The 18,888-nt window shown below is 35.8% G+C and overlaps 1 protein-coding gene and 1 non-coding gene across 5 annotated transcripts in view; one reads left to right on the forward strand and one right to left on the reverse strand.

Moving 5' to 3' along the window:
- The first annotated feature begins 52 nt into the window (after positions 1-52).
- The window catches only part of Ss18 (SS18 subunit of BAF chromatin remodeling complex), a 70,411-nt gene continuing 51,575 nt past the window's right edge, over positions 53-18,888 (forward strand). The window contains exons 1-3 of one of the 4 annotated variants that reach the window (XM_033757465.1): positions 53-110; positions 2,465-2,541; positions 12,957-13,041. In XM_033757465.1, the coding sequence (XP_033613356.1) occupies positions 2,465-2,541; positions 12,957-13,041 (162 nt within the window). In that variant the 5' untranslated portion in view covers positions 53-110. Of the gene's footprint in view, positions 111-162; positions 352-2,464; positions 2,542-12,956; positions 13,042-18,888 lie in introns of those variants that run through there. The other 3 variants (XM_010643654.3, XM_010643640.3, XM_010643648.3) reach the window with 3 other exon arrangements.
- On the reverse strand, positions 8,155-8,260 carry LOC117283831. The gene has a single exon (XR_004514848.1). It is a non-coding gene; the product is annotated as a U6 spliceosomal RNA (small nuclear RNA).

Consider the following 18,888-nt stretch of genomic DNA (forward strand, 5'->3'; position numbering starts at 1 on the left):
CCCTGCGAACTCGGGCCGAGTTGGGGTTCTGCGTGGAGAACTTGGGGACCCTGGGGGATGACGAGAAAGAACTGGATGCACTTCGGCGTGACCCCTAGGCTCCTTTCCAGGTCACTGCTTGTTCACGTACATCTGCATCAGATGTTTACAGAGTGCCTGGGCGAGCGCCGAGGTTGCCGTGGGCAGCGTGGACACGGTCCTGACCGGTTACATAAGTCGTGAGAAAAACACTGGGAGCTGCGACCTTTTTTTACAGAACGGAGCTATCGCAGTTCGCTGCTGTGCTGCTGCCAATTGCAGACGCGAAGTTTCTTTATTACGTTCTACCCTGCCGTGCTGCTTACGAGCAAGGTAGCAGCCTAAATTTTAGCGAGCTAGACTTTCGAAAAGTTATTTGCTACATCTAGTAGTTTACCTTAAATATTTGCATTTTGTTTTCTGCACTGGAGCAAGGGTGAAAAGGGAAAAGTCAAGTTTTAGCTCGACTCGGCACTATCGTGTGCCCATAGATTACGTTAATCAGTTTGTTTACTGGCAGATTCTTTGTGCCATGACATTTGACATTTGCCCAACTGTTGCTTTATTTTACGAACAACCCAGCCTGGCAGTGCCTGGAAATGCAGTGATTTCATATAATGCACGGCGGGGAGGCTGCAGCCAGGCAGTTTATTCTTTGTTTTTGTTTTTTCCTACAACGAATTTTTCTTACCTAAGTCTTATATTTATTATTGTGTCTTTGCTTAATTCAGAGAATGCTGATCAATTATGCTTTGTCCTCAAATGAAAAGAGAAAAGTGAATTAAAAATTTGCTGCCTCATCTTCAGTGTAAGGGCTATTAGATATGAGATAGACATTCTAATGTCAAGCTCTGTTGAGGAATATATTGGAAAAGATGAGAATTCTTTAGCTTGAGGATTCAATTAGTGCATTTTAAGGACAAGGTTTTTGGCATCCAGTGATTGTACTTAAGAAATAACTTCTCTCAGGAGGGGGCTTTTTTGCCCCTCACCAAGGGAGATTATAGTAAATGTGCAGGGAAAATTCACAGTTAATGTTAAATGATTTTCGTTTTTAATGAAGAGTTAACATTAAGGGGGATTACAGTATTGTGCTTCATGCGTTCTTTAAATCCTGAAAGGCTGGGTCCAAGTTCAGGGGATCATCTTTTGTTCCTTAATCTTAATCTGAAAATGTAAGTGGTTTGCTCAAGATAGACATGCTGGCACTAAAAGTAACTGCCCTTTTAGTTGCTACAATCAATACTGTTCTCAAAATGCCACTTTATTTAGATGAATTACTTAGCCCTCAAAACCAAGACTGCTTAAGGTGATAGAAAGATAAATTGATGTGGTTTTAGTATTTAAACTCTAGAGATAACATACATATATGTATTGTATATGTGTGGTAAACTCATAAAATCTGTATTAATATTGTACATGTATGGAAGCCAATACATTATTATTGTGCCATATTTGGAGACTCACAGAGCTCTACTGTTAGAAACCTTGGGAGCTAGTTAGTTACCTCATGAAACGTCCTGGGCTGAAGTTTTCATGTATTTACTTTATTCTGGATGAGGACAGACTTTTTCCTCACTCCTACCATTGGTGTTAGAATAATGCAAAGCCAACTTGAACTCTTAATCCCAACTGGCTGACGTTACTGTTACAGACAGAGGAGAGTGAGGAAGAAGGGTAGGGGACATTAAACAGTTAAGATGTGTTATGTACATGTACCAACTCCCCACAATGAATGTAGTCATGCACTGCAAACATATACCAATAAAAATTAACAATAACAGCAATATGGACAATAACATAAAACCGCTATTACAGATAGCAGAGGCAATTAAATATTTGAATATAAAAGAAAGTTTTGCTCTTCTGGGTTTCAGTTAATTATTTATAGGCAGAATAATTGAAATGGAGATATTAAAATTATTGAGTAATCATGATACCATTGTAAGAATATGAAAGATTTTCACTGGTGGCCTGTATTATATGTACAAAAAGACCTGAATAGGTAAAACATTTCTAGAATTTCAAGGGAAAATGAAAAGATTATTCTTATGTATATTGCATATTTTAAGAGATTTATACAGCTAAGTATATAGTGAATTTTGTATGATAAAGAACTAATTCATGAAATTCCCTTTATAATTTGTTAAAGCGAATTTAAAGAGTTTGTAACAGCAGGTTGTAAGATTAATAAAAAGTAATTTTATACTTTTACAATTAAAAATAAAGATTAATATGGCAAAATAAAAATCTTAAATACGTTTAAGAGAAGTTCATGTTTTTCTGCTTAAATGATTTTATGATTAAATGATTGGGAGACAGTGTTTCATTAGTGGATCCACTTTAAATTTCTTCAGCATTTATTAGCGTCCTCTTTGAGTTTTCTATTTTTAAATTTTTCTTGATGCACTACATTTACAATAAACTTTTTCTAATTTTATTGCAGATGTTGGATGAAAATAACCATCTTATTCAGTGTATAATGGACTATCAGAATAAAGGAAAGACTTCAGAGTGTTCTCAGTAAGATTAAAAAGATACTTTTTTGTTTTCTTTGGTAGTTTTTACTTTACATTTTCATAAGAGTTCCATTGAATTACGTTTAAACTGTATCGCTCAGTGTCTTATTTTAATGTGCTCATAGAGTTGTGCTGTGGTGACTTCAGTTATGGGACGTTTCCTTTGTGCCGTGAAGAAACACCCACTTGCGCTCATTCCCCATCTTCTGCACCGATCTCTGACCCCTTGATTGGAGACGTTTCCTATAAATGGATTCAGACAGTGTGTGGTCTGTTAGAGTGCATACTTATTGATGAGGGTATCATTACTTCATTCCTTTTTATTGCCGAATCTTCATGTACATTATTTATTCATCAGGAATGCATATTTGGGATGTCTTTGCTTCTCTTAGTTCATAATGTAGGTTTGAACATTTGTGTACAACTTTGTGTGTGTGTATTCTTGATTTTTTTCAAGAAAAAAATTTTTTTCCTGAGAGACTGGGTAGATGGGTATCAGGTTTTTTTCTTAAACTTATTACCCTGTATTATAAAATAATGACTTCAAGTTTGTACATAGTCTGATCTGTAGAAAAGTTGGATCTTAACCTATTAGTATGTTCAGTTGCATATATCTATACCTATTGATCTATCTAGAGAGGAAAGCCAAACTGTCATCTAATAGAGACTTGTTTCTCATTTATAAGGACTAAGCTTGCTTATTTTGAAATGAGGTGTCTGAAGTCAGTGGTACACCCTTATGGAGGCTCATGTGGTAGAATAAATTGAATATTGTACCACATATCTCTAGAGCACTACAGTCTAGTAGATACCTAAACATCAGCTACATATGATGTGTGATCAAAAAAGTGATGTTTAAATTTTAAAAATTTGTTAAGGTAAAAGTCATATTGCCATCAATCTCTTGCAACATATAGTACTACCTTTTGCTTTAAATATACTTACTCTGTCATTCTTGCCACTTCCGGAAGCAGTTCTGGAAGTCCTCTTTCATGATTGTCTTCAGTTGTACTGTCATGGCTGCCTTGATGTCCTGAATCTATTCAAAACATTTACCTTTTGCCACCATTTGATTTTGTGGAAGAGCCAGAAGTCACTTGGTGCCATAGCTGGTGAATAGGTAGATGAGGACTTACTGTAATATTTTTAAAGTTTGTCTTTCTATTAGGTGGCGGTTGGCAGCAGCCTTCACTGTATTTTTGATTACAATTTACGAAGACATGAAAAAGGACTTCAGAACTGCTTAGGAGAGCGTCAAGAACAATGGGATAAGTGTGCTTGAAGCAAGCGGGGAGTATTTTGAGAATTAATGGCAGTGTCTTACTGTAACAAATTTTTAAAAATTTAAACATTTATTGTATATTTTGATCACCCCTTATATGTAATTTTAAATTTTCCAGTAGATGTAGTAAACAGGTAATAGAGACAGGTGAAATTAAAGATGATTATTTTTAAACTCATTTCTAAAATACTGTCATTTCAGCTGTGTGTGGTGCTGCATGCTTGTAACCCAGCACTCGGGAGGCTGAGGTAGGAGGGTGGCCACAAGTTCGAGAACAGCCTGGGCTACATAGTGAGCTCAAGGTCAGCTTGAACTACATAGTGAGACCCTGTAAGAGAAAACAACCAAAACCCCTGTCATTTCTATATATTATTAATACAAAAGTATTAATTAGCTCCTTTACATTCCATTGTTTCGTACTAAGTCTCTGAAATCCATTGTGTATATTACTGTAGTAACTCATCACATTTTGTTTTTGTTTTTGTTTTTTTTTCGGTATCAAGGATCAAACTCAGGTCCTTGTGCATGTGAGGCAGGTGGCAGAACCACTGAGCTAAGTCCCCAGCCCACCCATCACATTTTGGATCAGCCACATTTTGTTGTCTTATGGCTGTTGTATTGGGTATCAGAGCTTTAGAATATTTTATTTAGACCGACCATTGTTTTGACACACGTCTTGTCTTTCCTGGAGAGATCTTACTGGCCTATTCCCAGGCAGATGTTCCCAGCAAACCTTGGTTTCCTTAGTTTTTCTTCTGTTCTAGTCTCTTGTTATCATTTGATTCACTCTTTGCCTAATCTCTTCATTACTTTTTTCTCCTTTAAAACTATTTTTTTTTCAGCTTTAATTGAGTTTATTGGTACATTTTAGGGATACAGTAGTTACATTCATTGTTGGGATCTTGTACCTCTACATGACAAGTCTTGATTCTCATTTTTTCCCCTTACCCCTACCCTCCCTTCACCCTTCCTCCCCTTTAAAACTATTTTTAAAACAGAAGTCATACTAGTTATTTAAAAAAAGTGAAAAATACTGAAGTATAAAAATTAACGTATAATTCCCAATGCCTTTCTTCCCCTCCATAGGGTTAACTACTTTGAATGCTTTAGTGTGTATTCTTTTAAAGTTTTTTTGTGTATTTACACATATGCCTTCATGTATGTTTTTCTAATGTTTATGTAGGTTACAATTTTGTTTTTTTGTTTGTTTTCTGGTGGTGGTAGCAATCAGACACTCAGCCTAGGCAAGTGCTATACCACCAGGCTGCATCCTCAGACTAGAGTTAGTTTTGAGTTGGAATTACAGTTCAAAGACCATGCTAAATTGCCACAGTACCTGAGGTATTGGTTTGCTTTCTCTCAAGTAGGTTTTTCGAGGCTGGATGGATTTTAAGCTACACCTGCCAGCAGTGGATATTAGCTATCTTTAAAAAATTTCTGTATATCTGATTTAATTAAAAGTGATATCTTAAGGAAAATACATTATTTTGAAATAATTTCACAGTTATGAAAAAGTTTCAAAGATAGGTCAAGAAATTCTTGTGTACCCTTCACTGAAATTTCTCAAATAACATTGGCCTGCTTGCTTTTTCATTTCTTCCTCATACTGTTTTTCTGAAGCGTTTGAGAGTAATTGCAGATAGGATTCTTTTAATAGCGTTTTCTAACAGCATTATGTTCTTAAGTTGCCAAAATATAATTGTTAAAAATGAAATACTATAAGCCAGTATTTTGAGCCTTTTTGAATTTTATCATTTGTCCCATCAGTGTATTTTTTCTAGTGTGGGGTCCAGTGCAGGGCCAGATGTTGCATTTAGTTGTAAGGGCGAGTTGGTGTACTCTTGAACTGTCCTTTCATCTTTCATGATGACTTTATAGTAAAAGTACAGACCGGTTATTTTGTGGGACATCCCTCTTTTAAGATTTGTCACATAACATGCTTTTGGCAGTAGAACCACAGCTGGGATACTGTGTCCTTCTCAGTATATCTTTAGAAGCTATATAGTAGTAATTTGTTCTGCTACTGGTGATAAGTTTGATCACTTAGTTAAGATGGTGCCATTTTCTCTCTAACACAGTTACTATTTTTTCCTTTGTAATTCATACATATCTTGCTGGGGAGATAACTTGAGATATACACATGATGTTTATCATTATATTTCAACACATTTATTGTAGCATCCACCAGTGATTATTGCCTGAGGTAGGTAATAGTGTAGTAGCTGTGAAATAGTAACTAGTTATCATACATATTTATTTGTAATCCTACTGTAAGAAGGTATCTCCTAACCCTTCCCCCAATTCACTAGTTTGTTATTTCTAGCTGAATGGACTTCTATATTCTTAATAAATTTTCTAGGTTATAATTTATTACCCTAACGCCACTTTTTTCCCTTCTAATTGTTCCAGGTTTGGCCATTGGTAAACTTCCCAGCTGTCTTCTTGACATGTCTCCATTATTTTTTGAGCATTTTCTTGCACCATGAAATGTTTCAGTCTTACCCTATACTTTTTTCTGTGCAAGTCTGGAATCACCCATTTCTCCAAACCCTAGTTCTTTTTTAAAAAATTTTCTTGAATTATGAACCTGGGTCACGTTTATTAGTTGTAAAGGAAGTTCCTCGTATTCCTGCTCTTTGGAGATGTGCCTGCCCTTGCAGGCCTGGAAATATGGCTTCAGTGCTTCAGTTTATACCTGATTGTGTATAATGACTTGTTTCCCAACCTTGAGAGAAGTGACTCATTTTCTTAAGCAGTTCTGGAAGTTCTCCTTCATGAGTTTCTTTATTAGGTCTAATCAAGATGTTGTTGAATATTGCTGCTGAGTGCAATTCAGTGAAAAATTCACAAAAAATTGGAGTGTGTCCTCATCCATCTTCTTTCGTATGTCTTCTGGCTATTCCCTTGCTGCGATGCAAACACTGACTTCTGTCCAACCCCTGGCCACACTTGGTGGTACAAAGTGAGGGGTCCTCCTGAGTCCGAGGTGCTGCTCTCTCGGGCTGCAGGACCCTGCACACGTGAGCGTTTGCTGACTGACTCCCTGCCAGGGCCTGAGCACAGGTGTCAGCGCTGCATGGGAGATGCAGCGTGGACTCGCAGGGCAAGTGGCCTGCGCTCATCCTCCTGGCTTCTGCCCCTAGTTCTTTTTTTGTGTAAGATGGTATTTAGAAACTTAAGAAGCGGTGTTTATCTTACTTTCCAGTTGCTTGTCATTTTGCATTTTGTATGACTATTTCCATTTTTATATTCTTTTAGTGGATTATGTCTGTTTATGTTTGAAAAATTCTTTAAAAAAATAACCTAGCTGATCAGCTTCTTCAGTTTATAGATAATCATCAGTGATGAGTAGATCCCAGTCTGAAGTGAGCAGTGGATTGATTAAAATTGGGGGTCAGTGCTTAGAATTTCTGTTTTTACCTAAAGCTTTTAAGAACCCCAGATAGAGCCAAGGGATTTGAAGGCCCGGGACATGTTCAATTTTTTATTGGACGCAGCAGTATGTGTCATGGGTAGATGTTCAGAATTAGAACCAGCTTTTCCAACTCGAATCAGCAAAAGTTTATACTGCTTTACTCTTTATACTCTTTTTCATGTATTGCATGATAATTTCTCTCATTCTCTGCATATTGGAATAGACCTCATATTTTTTCACGTGTTTTTGATGAAAGGTTTAAATTGATTTAGGGTAAATCTTAAATTCTGTTCTTTCTGATGAATTTTACTACTTCTTCATCTTATGTTTTTAAGGGATGGAGTCTATTTTGTCTAGGCTGGCCCTGATTTCTTGGGCTCAAGCAGTTCTCCTGCCTCAGCCTCCTGAGTAGCTGAGACAACAGCATCCTGCTGTTCTTAGCTCTGATGGGTTTAATTTTCATTCTTACCTTTAGATCTCTTTTTCAAATTGTCAAAATGGTTTGTAAGACAAGAGAACAAAATTTTCCTCCTTGTAGCCTTAATAAATGTTCTTTTTTTATTTTGACAGTAAGAGAGGCAAAAGGAAAATAAATAGAAGCTTTAGTAAATGACAGTCATCTGGGAATTGATAGTCCATTTCTAGATACTTCTTTCAAATATGATGACTGCCTGAAACAGTTTTTAAAAAATTATTTTATTAAAACAGTATATGCATTGTAAGAAGTTAGAAGACATAAGTATGTTAAAATAAATAAGCAAATGAGCGCCACATTCCAACCACTCAGAGCCTCTCACTGGTAATGCTTTTGTGCCTATTGCTCAGTCTAATAATTGCAGACTTACACAAATATGCCATGTATTATAGTCATGTAAGTCTGGGGTCTGAAAGTAATTCTTTTTTTTTTTTTAAATAATAGCAAAAATATGCAACGCTTCACGGATTTGTGTGTCATCCTTGCTCAAGGGCTGTGCTAATCTTCTCTGTATGGTTCAATTTTAGTATATGTGCTGCCAAAGTGAGCACCTGAATGTAGTTCTGATGTGAAAACTTAGTAGTTCTTGTTGTTGGAAGGAAATTAATTTTAAATTTCTACTTGGGAAGATAACTTTTATTCTGTGATTCCTGCTGTCTAGTAAATGTATTTTTCACACCTTAAGGTAAAAGTACTTCTTAAAAAATGGAATTGGACTTCAGATTTTTAAGTTAAATCAATTATTGTTAATGGTTATTTTACTTTCTGCAAGGTAATTGATGTAGTGGCTCTTAGTGAGCTCCCATTTAATAGATTAATAATCACACATATGTGAAACTATTTGTCAGTATTAGGACAGTACCATCAGCAAACATAAAATGTTGACTGTAATACAGCTGGTAGCTTGCAAGATAGTTACCATCATGAGTATGTTTTATGTCTGCTTTTGGCTTACACATTTGATTTTCTTTTATTAACAGTACTTTAGAGATAAGTGTACACGTTAAGAAAGTACAGTCATGTGTTGCTTATTGATCGGGACACATCCTGAGAAATGCATCATTAGACAATTTCATCATTGTGCAAATATCAGCATTTACAGGACATAAACTAAGATGGCTGTGATGTCATTTAGTGATATAATTTGTGGCCCTTCCATTGTATAAGTAGTGTTACATGCAGTCCATTTTTGACTAAATGTTGACTGAATGACTGTAAACTATTCAGGTGACCAATGTAATTTACTAATAAACACTGTTTATTGTAGTGGTAGGTGCTTGTGTTCCCACACACTGAGGTAGGAGGTTTGAAAGTTTGAGGCTAACCTAGGCAGTTTAGTGAGACTCCTTCTGAAAGCAAAATTTGAAAGAAAAGACTGAGTATGTAAAGTCCCTGGTTTTCAATCCCTAGCGCCCCTCACCCACCCCCCCAAAAAGAAAAAAATTAAGTTTCTCAGGAAAATATTTATTTAATATTTTTATCATGTCAGTAGTCTTAGCTGGATCCAGGTGCTTCTAGAAGTTTTTCTAATTGAATTTTAGGTGACTTACATATAAACTTAGAAAAGAATTTGAGTATATATTTTTTTCTTAGTGCTCATCTTCAAGTCTAGCATTATCTTTGAATAAATATTTGATGAATGCTTTAAATTACAGTGTAATTTCACTGAAAAAACCTATTGCGGTTGGAACAGCTCAATAAAAATGTTTGTTTTTTTCCTACCTTTTTCAGTTAGACAAAAATGACATGGCGGTTTTGGGACAGATTAGAAAGATTCTGTGGGTTAGAGGGTGATAGTGTATCGATGTTAATGTCCTCATGATGGTTGTACGGTTACATAAGGGAATGTCCTTGTTTTTGGGAAATTAATACTGAAGGTATTAGAGAAAAGGGGTGTTAATGTCTGTAACTGACGCTCAGAATGTGTGTGCATACATGTGTGTTTACTGACAGAATGATAAAGCAAATGTGAATTATTAACAGTTAGGAAATCTGAAAGAAGGATTTGGGACTTTAAAAAATACTTTCAAAATTAAATGTTAAGAATTGTCATATTTGAGAGGGGATTTGGCAACTGTCAAAAATTAAACTATTCTATAAAATTGTATTTTTAGATGTTTAAAACTGCAAGGCACTTAAGATACCTACTCTAAGTCTATCAGACAGATGAAGATTTAAGTGTGGCAGATGATTTAATAGTGTTTTAACATTGGTTTATTAAGTGCTAATCAGCATAATAATAATTTTTTTTTTTTTGAGACAAGATCTTGCTGTGTAACTCAGGCTGGCCTTAAACTAACTGGGTAGCCCAGGATGGCCTGGAACCTGCAGCAATCCTAACTAAAAAAAAAAATTTTTTTTTAATAACTAAAACATTTTTTAAGAGTTATGAATAGACTGTCTTTTATGAAGTGGTCAGTGTTCCTTAGAAAATCTTACATTGAATCGCTTCTCGGCCTTTTGGCTAAGATCAAGTGTAGAAAATCTTACATTGAGCATATAATATACTAATACTCAGAATAAAAAGAATTAAAGGAATAGACTTTGAAATGAGTTATGTGTTGTAATTGAAAGTCATTGATGCTGGGTGTGGTGGTGCATGCTTGTAATCCCAGCACTTGGGAGGCTGAGGCAGGAGAATCACAAGTTCAAAGCTAGTCTGGGTTACATACTGAGTTTGCAGCCAGCCTGAGCAATGTAACGAGACCCTGTCTCAAAAAAAGAAAAGAAAAGTCATTGGTTGCTTTTCATGAAATGAAAAGATAGGGAATCCATTGTCATCATCATCTTTTTTTCCCTTTTTGTGGTGCTGGGGATCAAACCTAGAGGACTTGCACATGCTAGGTGAGCCCTCTACCACTGAACTGTATCCCCAGTCCTTGGAGTCCTAAATGTTAAATTTCATTTAAGACTACCACAGAATAATGAAGTACTTCCAGCTAGAGGTTAGAGATGATTGTAACTTTAGAAACCTAATTGTATTTTGACCCTTGTTTATCTAAAGATCATGATTAAAACTGTATCATGTCTAGGTGCATGGAAGAAAAGCATTAAAAGAATAGACATTTTAGTGAAGAAACTTACTGAGAAGTAAGTTATTTTTCCTAATAAAAAGTTGTGAAATTAGTAGTTTGTAACAGGAACAAAGAGGTACCAAAGAATTTACTATGATCCCCTTTATGGTATTTGTTTTAGAAAATTATTTCATTTCATTTATTTATTTATTTATTTACTTACTTACTTACTTTTGGTGCTGGGGATTGAACTCTGACCTTGTGCCTGCAAGGCGGTGGAACCACTTAGCTAAATCCCCGGCCCAAGTTATTTCATTTTAGAAAATTATTTCATTTTCTCTTCCCCAGGTGATGCCCTTCCTTAATTTTTTTCCATATTGTAAAATCATTAGAATTCAACCTACCTTATGTGTTCTAATGCATGAGAATTGAATATATAGAAAACTCAAGGTTGCATGAAGGAAAGTGCATTGTTACTGTGCAGTTAAATTTTGGCTCTGGCTTGCTTTAGCTTGAACAGCATTCTTGTCTACCCCAGTTAGTTATAGATGCCATTTCTGCACAGAAACAAGAGTGGTGGTGGCACAATGTCTAGAATGTTTTTTAAAAAGTTCACACCCCATGTGCCTTTTCAGAAGCAACTAAACTTCTATAAAGCATCTTTGGTTCTTCCCAGGTGTGTGTTGGAGGGAGCATTGTAGGTGATGCTATAAGTACTTCATATTTTTGCTTTTAATGATAAGCACCAGTTCTTTGCCATTTAACTTAGGTTGAAAATTTGTATTTATTGGCAACTGAAGGACCATTTTCTTTTTCTTTTACTTTTGGTACTGGGGATTGAACTTGGGACCTTGTGCTTGCGAGGCAGGCAGGGGAACCACTAAGCTAAATCCCTGGCCCCAAGGACCATTTTCATTTGGGAAAATTTCATTTATGTCTGTGGTAAACTTTACTTTAAAGAAAAGTTGCACTAATATTTTACCAACAGATGAAAAAAAAAAAGACGAGGATCATTTAAAAATTACTGTACTTAAAATAAAGAGAAAGACATGTAAAAAAATTTTGGTTATCAATCAAAATAATTTATTTGAGTAACAGTCTTTTGACTTATTTTTATTATTTTAATTTGTAGTTAGTTTTGTAGTAAATGAAATTTTAAGGCAGCCTAACAGTTTTATGCAGGTTTTAAGTTTGTGTTTATGAGGCTTGCTGTATGCATGCACTAAGGCCAAACACTAGTAATTGGGTCACTACTACCAGTAATTTTAATCTGGTTTCATCTGAATTAATTTATAATTAGGGAGTGTAGCTCAACTAATTCATACACAAGATGGCTATATGCATGTTTAACCACATAACTCCAATATTGAGAATTTATTTCATTTTTTAAAGTTAACTCGGTTTTATTAGTGTTCTAGTGTTTCTTTCATCTCTGCATTTCAGCATATCATTTTTTTCTGTGACTGGAAATTGCATACTCACTGTCTTGTGAACTAGATAAGTAGTAGAACCACTTATCTTGATAGATAAGAAGTGTAACCACAGCAGGCAAATTTAGTCATATCTACGGGACTGAAGAAGAGTGAATTACAGGAATGAAAATGTGTGATTCTCACCTCCTTTCTGATACTTTAACAGAAGATCTTTTTTTTTTGGTGGGGGATACAGGGGATCAACTCAAGACCTTGTGCTTACCAGGCAGGCGTGTTGCTGCTGAGCTTCATCCCCAACCAGAAGATCTTGGTTGTATTTAGATTGGAGGCCTTTGGTATAACGAAAATGACAAAAGGAAGGGGATAGCATATTTCACTGAATTCCTTTATTTTGGTTCTCTTTTTCAAAATCTGCTGTACTATGTATGAAGCTAGTCATACACCATTTAATCTGTTTACTAGCTATGCAGTTTTGTACAAACCATAGTTTCCTCATCAGTAAAATGAAGAAAAATTAGAGCTTCTACTTAACTGTTGTTTTGAGTATTCACTGATGTATATGTATTATAAAACAATTGTAACAAAATGTGGAACTTGGTAAGATCTTGTTCATTATTACCCAGAGAGCATTATTTATTATTTAGAGTTATTTTGCCGAGAAAATAGAAAAAGTTGAAGTTCTATTGATGTTCAGGTAATACATCTTTACTAAATTCTGGAAATAATTAGAATGCTGTTTATATTTAAGCAGATAGGAATAAAATTATTTTTTAATATTGATATTTATTTTGTTTTAACAGGTATCAGCAGATGTTGCATACAAACCTGGTGTACCTTGCTACAATAGCAGACTCTAATCAAAATATGCAGTCTCTCTTACCGGCTGTGAGTACCTTAAAAGTAGTGTGAAATAGATAGTTTTTATAGTTATATATGGTGTGACACCTTTTTTTTTTGTAGTGAAATTTGAACTTTGTTTAGTAAATCCTGAATTAACTTTGAGAATGTGAAAGTAGTCTGTTACCTAAAAGCTTTATCGTCTGGCTCTCGTTTAATTTGAATTCATTTACCTACAGTCACTCTCCTCCCTGAGGAAATTGTAGCCATTCTTCCATCCACCAATTTATCTACCTTTCTGCCTATTTTACCTTTTAATTGCACAAATCATTAATTAGTAAATCTGGAATATTTCACAGCAAACACTAGACATCATTTTTACTGGCATATATTTCAATATACCTCCATTGTAGCAGGTAGGGCTGTTATCCCACCCAACAAAATTAACCATATCATCTAATATGCAGTCTGTTTTCAGTTATCATTTATTTCAGTAAACCTAAATGTTTGAATGTTTGCTTGTCTCAGAATCCAAACAAGGTATCGAATAAATACAGAATTGGTTGATGCATGTATTAAATCTGTTTCAGTTTATCTATTTAATTTTCTTTTTTGTTGGAGAAGTTGGGTCATATGTTGTATAAATTTCTCACATTCTGGATTTTGCTGATTGTGTCCTCATGGTCTTTTGAACATGTTCATGGGTCTTTTCACATGTCTTCTATTTCTTATTTCATGTAAACTGATAATTAGATTTAGATTTAGTTTTTTGTTAGCCCATTTTATTGGTGGTATGGATTTTCTGCTGTATCACATCAAGAAAAACACCTTTCAGCCGAAATTTAGCTCAGTGGTTCCTGTGCCTGCCTTGCCAGAGCAAGTTCAGGAGTTCGATTCCTGCTACCAAAAACAACAACAACAACAACAACAACAGAACTCATTGTTGTTCAGTTTTTAACAATGTTAAGATTGAACAGTGGGTACAGTTGATGCCAGTCTGATTAATCCATTATAAAGTTCCCTCTCTAACTTGCACTTAATTGCTTTTAGCTGTCATTAATTCTTGTTGACCAGCTTCTTTAATTTTAGGATCACAGAATGGTAAATTTCAAATTTTACAGTTCCTCTTACTGTTACTAGCTGTGATTCTTTTAGAATGAAAAGCTTCATAAAATACTTGGTTATCTTGAAATTAGGTCCCTACAGGAGAATCAGAATGAGGGTCGATTCTATCTCTTTATCAGATTTCAGAAGTCCATATTGGTCTCTTGCAACCTGCAGAGGTCTGACCAGTAGATTTTGGGTTTTGTGCTGAAACTGCAAGTACACGCCATGTGCCTAGCTTTGACTTTTGTATTTTTAAAGTGTTAAAATTCTTTGCAGTTATTGTGATGTTCAAATTATCTTTCTTTCATCAACTGAAGCCTTTTAAATTGACTTAATGCTCTTCTGATATGACTCATAGTATTCTTTTGTAGTTTCTTTGCTTTCAGGATTTGAGAGATAAGATTGATTGTATTTTATGCCCCAGGACTGGAATCAACTTTTTAAAAATGGGAATTGGTAGATAGGGACCACCATTTGAAAGCTTGGGATATTTGTGTTACCATTCCCGGCTTATTTAAGTATTCTTTATGGCCTAAGATACAGTCTGTACTGTTGAGAAAAATGTGTTTTCTGTTATTGAATGAAACACTATAGATATTAAGTTCATTTGTTTAATGGTGTGGTTTAACTTTGATTTTTTTTTTTTTTGTTATTGTTGTTTATTTTTTGTCTGGTTGCCCTGAATAATTCTGAGAGAGGTGTTAAAAGTCCCCTTCTGTGATTGTATTGGTGTCTATTTATCCTTTTTAAGTCTAGCACTTTTATGAAGTTCAGTGCACTGACACTCAGTGCAGTAAATACTTAGAATTGTTAGCCCTTCATGTTGAATTGTTTCTTTACCAGTGTGTAGTGGCCACCTTTATCTCTTCTGATTGGTTTTGGCTTGAAGTCTGTCTGAAAATAAGTTTGTGGAGGTTTTAGCACATAGTTGGCTGGCTCCAAGGCAGTGTGGCATGGCCGAGGAGTATCACAGAGCAGTCAGGAGCCAGCAACATATAAGCATCAAAACAGCTGAAGCAGCAGCAGCAACCAAGCCTTCCTTTATATTTCAGGCCACTGTCCTTTGGGTGGTGCACCTTAATCCCAGCATGATACACCGTAGATCCAGCCACCTCCGAAAAGCCCCACCTATAACCCCGTGAGACTTTAGGAGGACATCTAGATATAAGCCATAACAGGTGTTTTGTGTTCATTGCTTATAGTTCCTCTACTTCATTGTTGGTGAGATCGTTTGTAGAGGTAGAGGTTTTGGGATCATCTTGGTGTCTTGCTTTCTCATGTTTCTATTGTTTTGTGCTATGGGTTGAAGATCAGGTAGGCTCAGGAAACTTGTTATCCCTTTGGAGATTTCTATAGTTAGATTCGACCTCCTTGTGATATGTTCTTAGGCTTGTTTATATTTTGATAATTTATACTCCTCTTCAACCTATTCAGCATAATATTTGAAGTTTTTCTTACTTATTTTTACTTTCTTCTGGGAGCTTGATCACAATACCAGTGAAAGGGGAGAAAACGAACTGAACCGTGGTAATGTTGATGGCACAGATACAATCCAGATATTTTCATACAATAAAAACCAACTAAAAGCAACAACTATTCTATCATTAACAATAGAAAAGAGATTAGCAGTAGAGTCAAAGACAAACTAGTTATTGAGATATGATAAGAACCAATAATGGTATAGCTACAACTATACCAGCCTTAACAGTAGAAAAGAGATTGGCAGTAATAGTGTAGATACAAAGAGAAACCAAATACAGTACTAACATACAGTAAATATCTACTGAAGGCAATAACTCTAGTGCCTTTAATGATAGAAAAGAGTTCAGCAATAATAGCATAGTCAACTAAATAGCTAAAAAGTAATAAATATTAATAGTGATAATAAAAGAGGAGGGGGTGGGGAAAGAGGAAAGAAGTAAAATTTGAAAAAGAATAGCAAGATGATATAAAAATCCTGTTAACAAAAAAAAAGATAATAGAAATAGGTAAAAGAGAAAGAAAAAAAAAAGGAGAAAAGAGTAAGTGCAAAGAGCAAAAGATAGGAAAAAAAAACAACAAAAAACTCCACTCCAAAAAAAAAGCCAAACCAAAAAGAATTGAGTCCAGAAAGTTCTTCCTGGTGTTTGAGTGGTTTCTGTGCAGGTCTTGTGGTATTAGTATCTACAGTGGGGGGATAGTGAGTCACAGCTAGGGCTTACTTTGTTTCCACACTCATTTTTTGCTGTATAAATGCTGAGTCCTTCCTTGCTTTTCCCCCTGGGTATGGTCAGTCGGTGTCCTATTTACTTTAGGACTCTATTCACTCCAGCAGTTCTTTGTATTTGTGTCCTGCTGTGCACCTGAAATCACTGCTGTCTTTCCCTGCCTTTTTGCCACGTGGGCTCAAGAGGTGCCTCATTTGTTCCAGGGGCCTCTGTGTCTGTACACCCCAGGGTGTGGCAACTATAAGGTGAGACATATTCCTATTCACACTGACAGATGGGAAGCAAATAGACTACTGAGCTCTGTGTTGGAAACAGGCAGTGAGAGGGGCCAAGCCGTCCGATGGACTTAATGTCTGTAATGTCTTTCAGACTCAGCCCTATAATCACCTATGACCAGCCTGGCTTCTAACCCCTGTAGCAGAGTGACCCCAGAGACCTGAAGTGTAGTTGTTCTGTGACTTCTGATCCCCATAGTATTCCAGTCTTACACAGTAAAGCCCTTCCCCAAGTGTCTCCTGATTATCACTTCCAAGTATGGTGGACACTACAGTGAATTTTTTCTCCAGCTCCACCTTACCATGCAGAGGAAGTCACTTTCAGAATAAAACTGCACACTGTATTTGTAGCTGACAGTAACTGTGGCCTTTTCTTGGGGCTGGTGCTGTCCGTCTGTTTCTTTCTGGAGCTGCCAGCTCTCTCTGGGCTTACCTTGTACTTGGAGAGACAGATTCCTTCCTGGGTGTCTGGGGTGAGTGTTCCAAACTCCTTCATTCTTCTCTCCGTGTTGTCATTGGTTTCTCTGTGATATTTAGTCCTGTTGGCTTTTTCTTGATTTCCAGAGCTTCTTTCTCTCTTCTGTTGTTTTCTAGATGTCTTGATTTCTGGTCTTACAGAGGCTATATTTTACTGCTGGTATTGATTTTGGCATTTTTAGCGCTCAGAATTCTAAGAATGTTATAGAGAATTGTGATATACCCATCACCTAGATTTTACATTTAATTAACATTTCAGTGTACCTTGTATATGTATTTTTTACTTGTGTTATGTATATAAATACTACCTATATATGTTTTTTTGGGGGGAATACAATATTTTAACATCTGTCTGTTAATTCTAATGTTTTAAGTTCTTACGTATCTGTTTCAGTTGTCTATTATCTGCTAGTTGTCATTCATACTGTGTTGCCTTCCCATGTATCTGGTTGTCTTGACTGTCAGTCAGAAATTGTTTGGGTAATCATTGTAGAAATATTTTCTACATTTCTAGAATGTTATCTTCTTCCATGGAGCATGGTCTTTTACTTTTGTCAAGTGTCTAGAGATGTCAACAATTGGAGATCACTCTAATTATGTTTAGAGATTGAGATTTTTCTTAGTGATTCTAGATGAGTTGAAACAGGTGTACAGACCAGGCAAGGTTTATTATAAATCTCGTTTTTACTTATGATTTGCCAGGACTCCTTCCTTTGATGGATCCTGGACTTCTGTCCTTCTAGGCTGTGGACAGCGCCTTCTCAGCTTCTCACATAGCTTTGCTAACATGCTCACAACAAATGTACCCTCTCACCAGATGGACCCACATCTCTTTTTTTTGTGGTACCAGAGATAGAATTCGGGCTCTCGTGCTTGTAGGGCAGGTGCTGGAACCACTGAGCTAAAACCCCATCCCAGGACCCACTTCTTGAGATATTTTTTTCTTCTACTAGATCCTGGCTTGGTTATTCTTTTTATTAATTTGTCTCTTCCTTCATATCTGTGAGAAATTTAAAAAAATATTTTGCCCAGGATTTTTTTGTTTTGTTTTATCACTGTGGAGGGTTGTTTGAATGATCTGGTCTGCTCTTATTCTAGGTAATTTAAGTATTAGAATTGAATTCTCCTTTTCTGTCCATAGAATGTTAGTTACTATTTTGGCTTCTCAAATACGGTAATTTCTTTGGAAAAAAAAGCTAAAATATGAAGAATGACTATTACTTTTGGATTTTTTAAATACTTTTATTTCCTCCTCATAATGCTTTAAGATATTAGTCCCATTCTGTGGCTGAGGAAACAGTGTCAAGAAGGTTAATTAAGTTGAATAAGAACTTTTAGTTGGTAAATGGTAGCACTAAGACTTAAGTCTAGGCCTTACTGAAATCAAAGTTTGTGCTTTATGCATGTTGTATTGCTTGAATGGAGTACAAATAAAAGCCTGACCTGTTTAGTTAGGCATGTGTAGTATTCTAGGACTTGGCTAATGTCTTCACAGAACTTAAAATGAAATTTTACAAATCACAGTGCTTTGGTTGTCCCAGTGTATTATTCTGGAAATGAATTATTTAGTCATTTTCTTATTGTCTGGCATTATTCATGTACTTAAGAAATAAGTTAAATGAATGATTCTCTAATAGTTTGGGGACTGTAGGTTGAAGTGATAAGTTAAGAACTTACCACAGTGGTCACTCGTAGTATATCTCAATCATTCTTAGGAACTCTTAGTCATTTTTTCCTTTTCTAACATGTCTGAAAAATATGACACTTGTGTTTTTATCAGTACTGGTAACTCATCATGGCAGAGACTCAAGGTAGGGCATTAAGGGTGG

The sequence above is a fragment of the Fukomys damarensis genome, unplaced genomic scaffold (genome assembly GCF_012274545.1).
Source record: "Fukomys damarensis isolate Sample0158 unplaced genomic scaffold, DMR_v1.0_HiC HiC_scaffold_30, whole genome shotgun sequence".
NCBI lineage: Eukaryota > Metazoa > Chordata > Mammalia > Rodentia > Bathyergidae > Fukomys > Fukomys damarensis.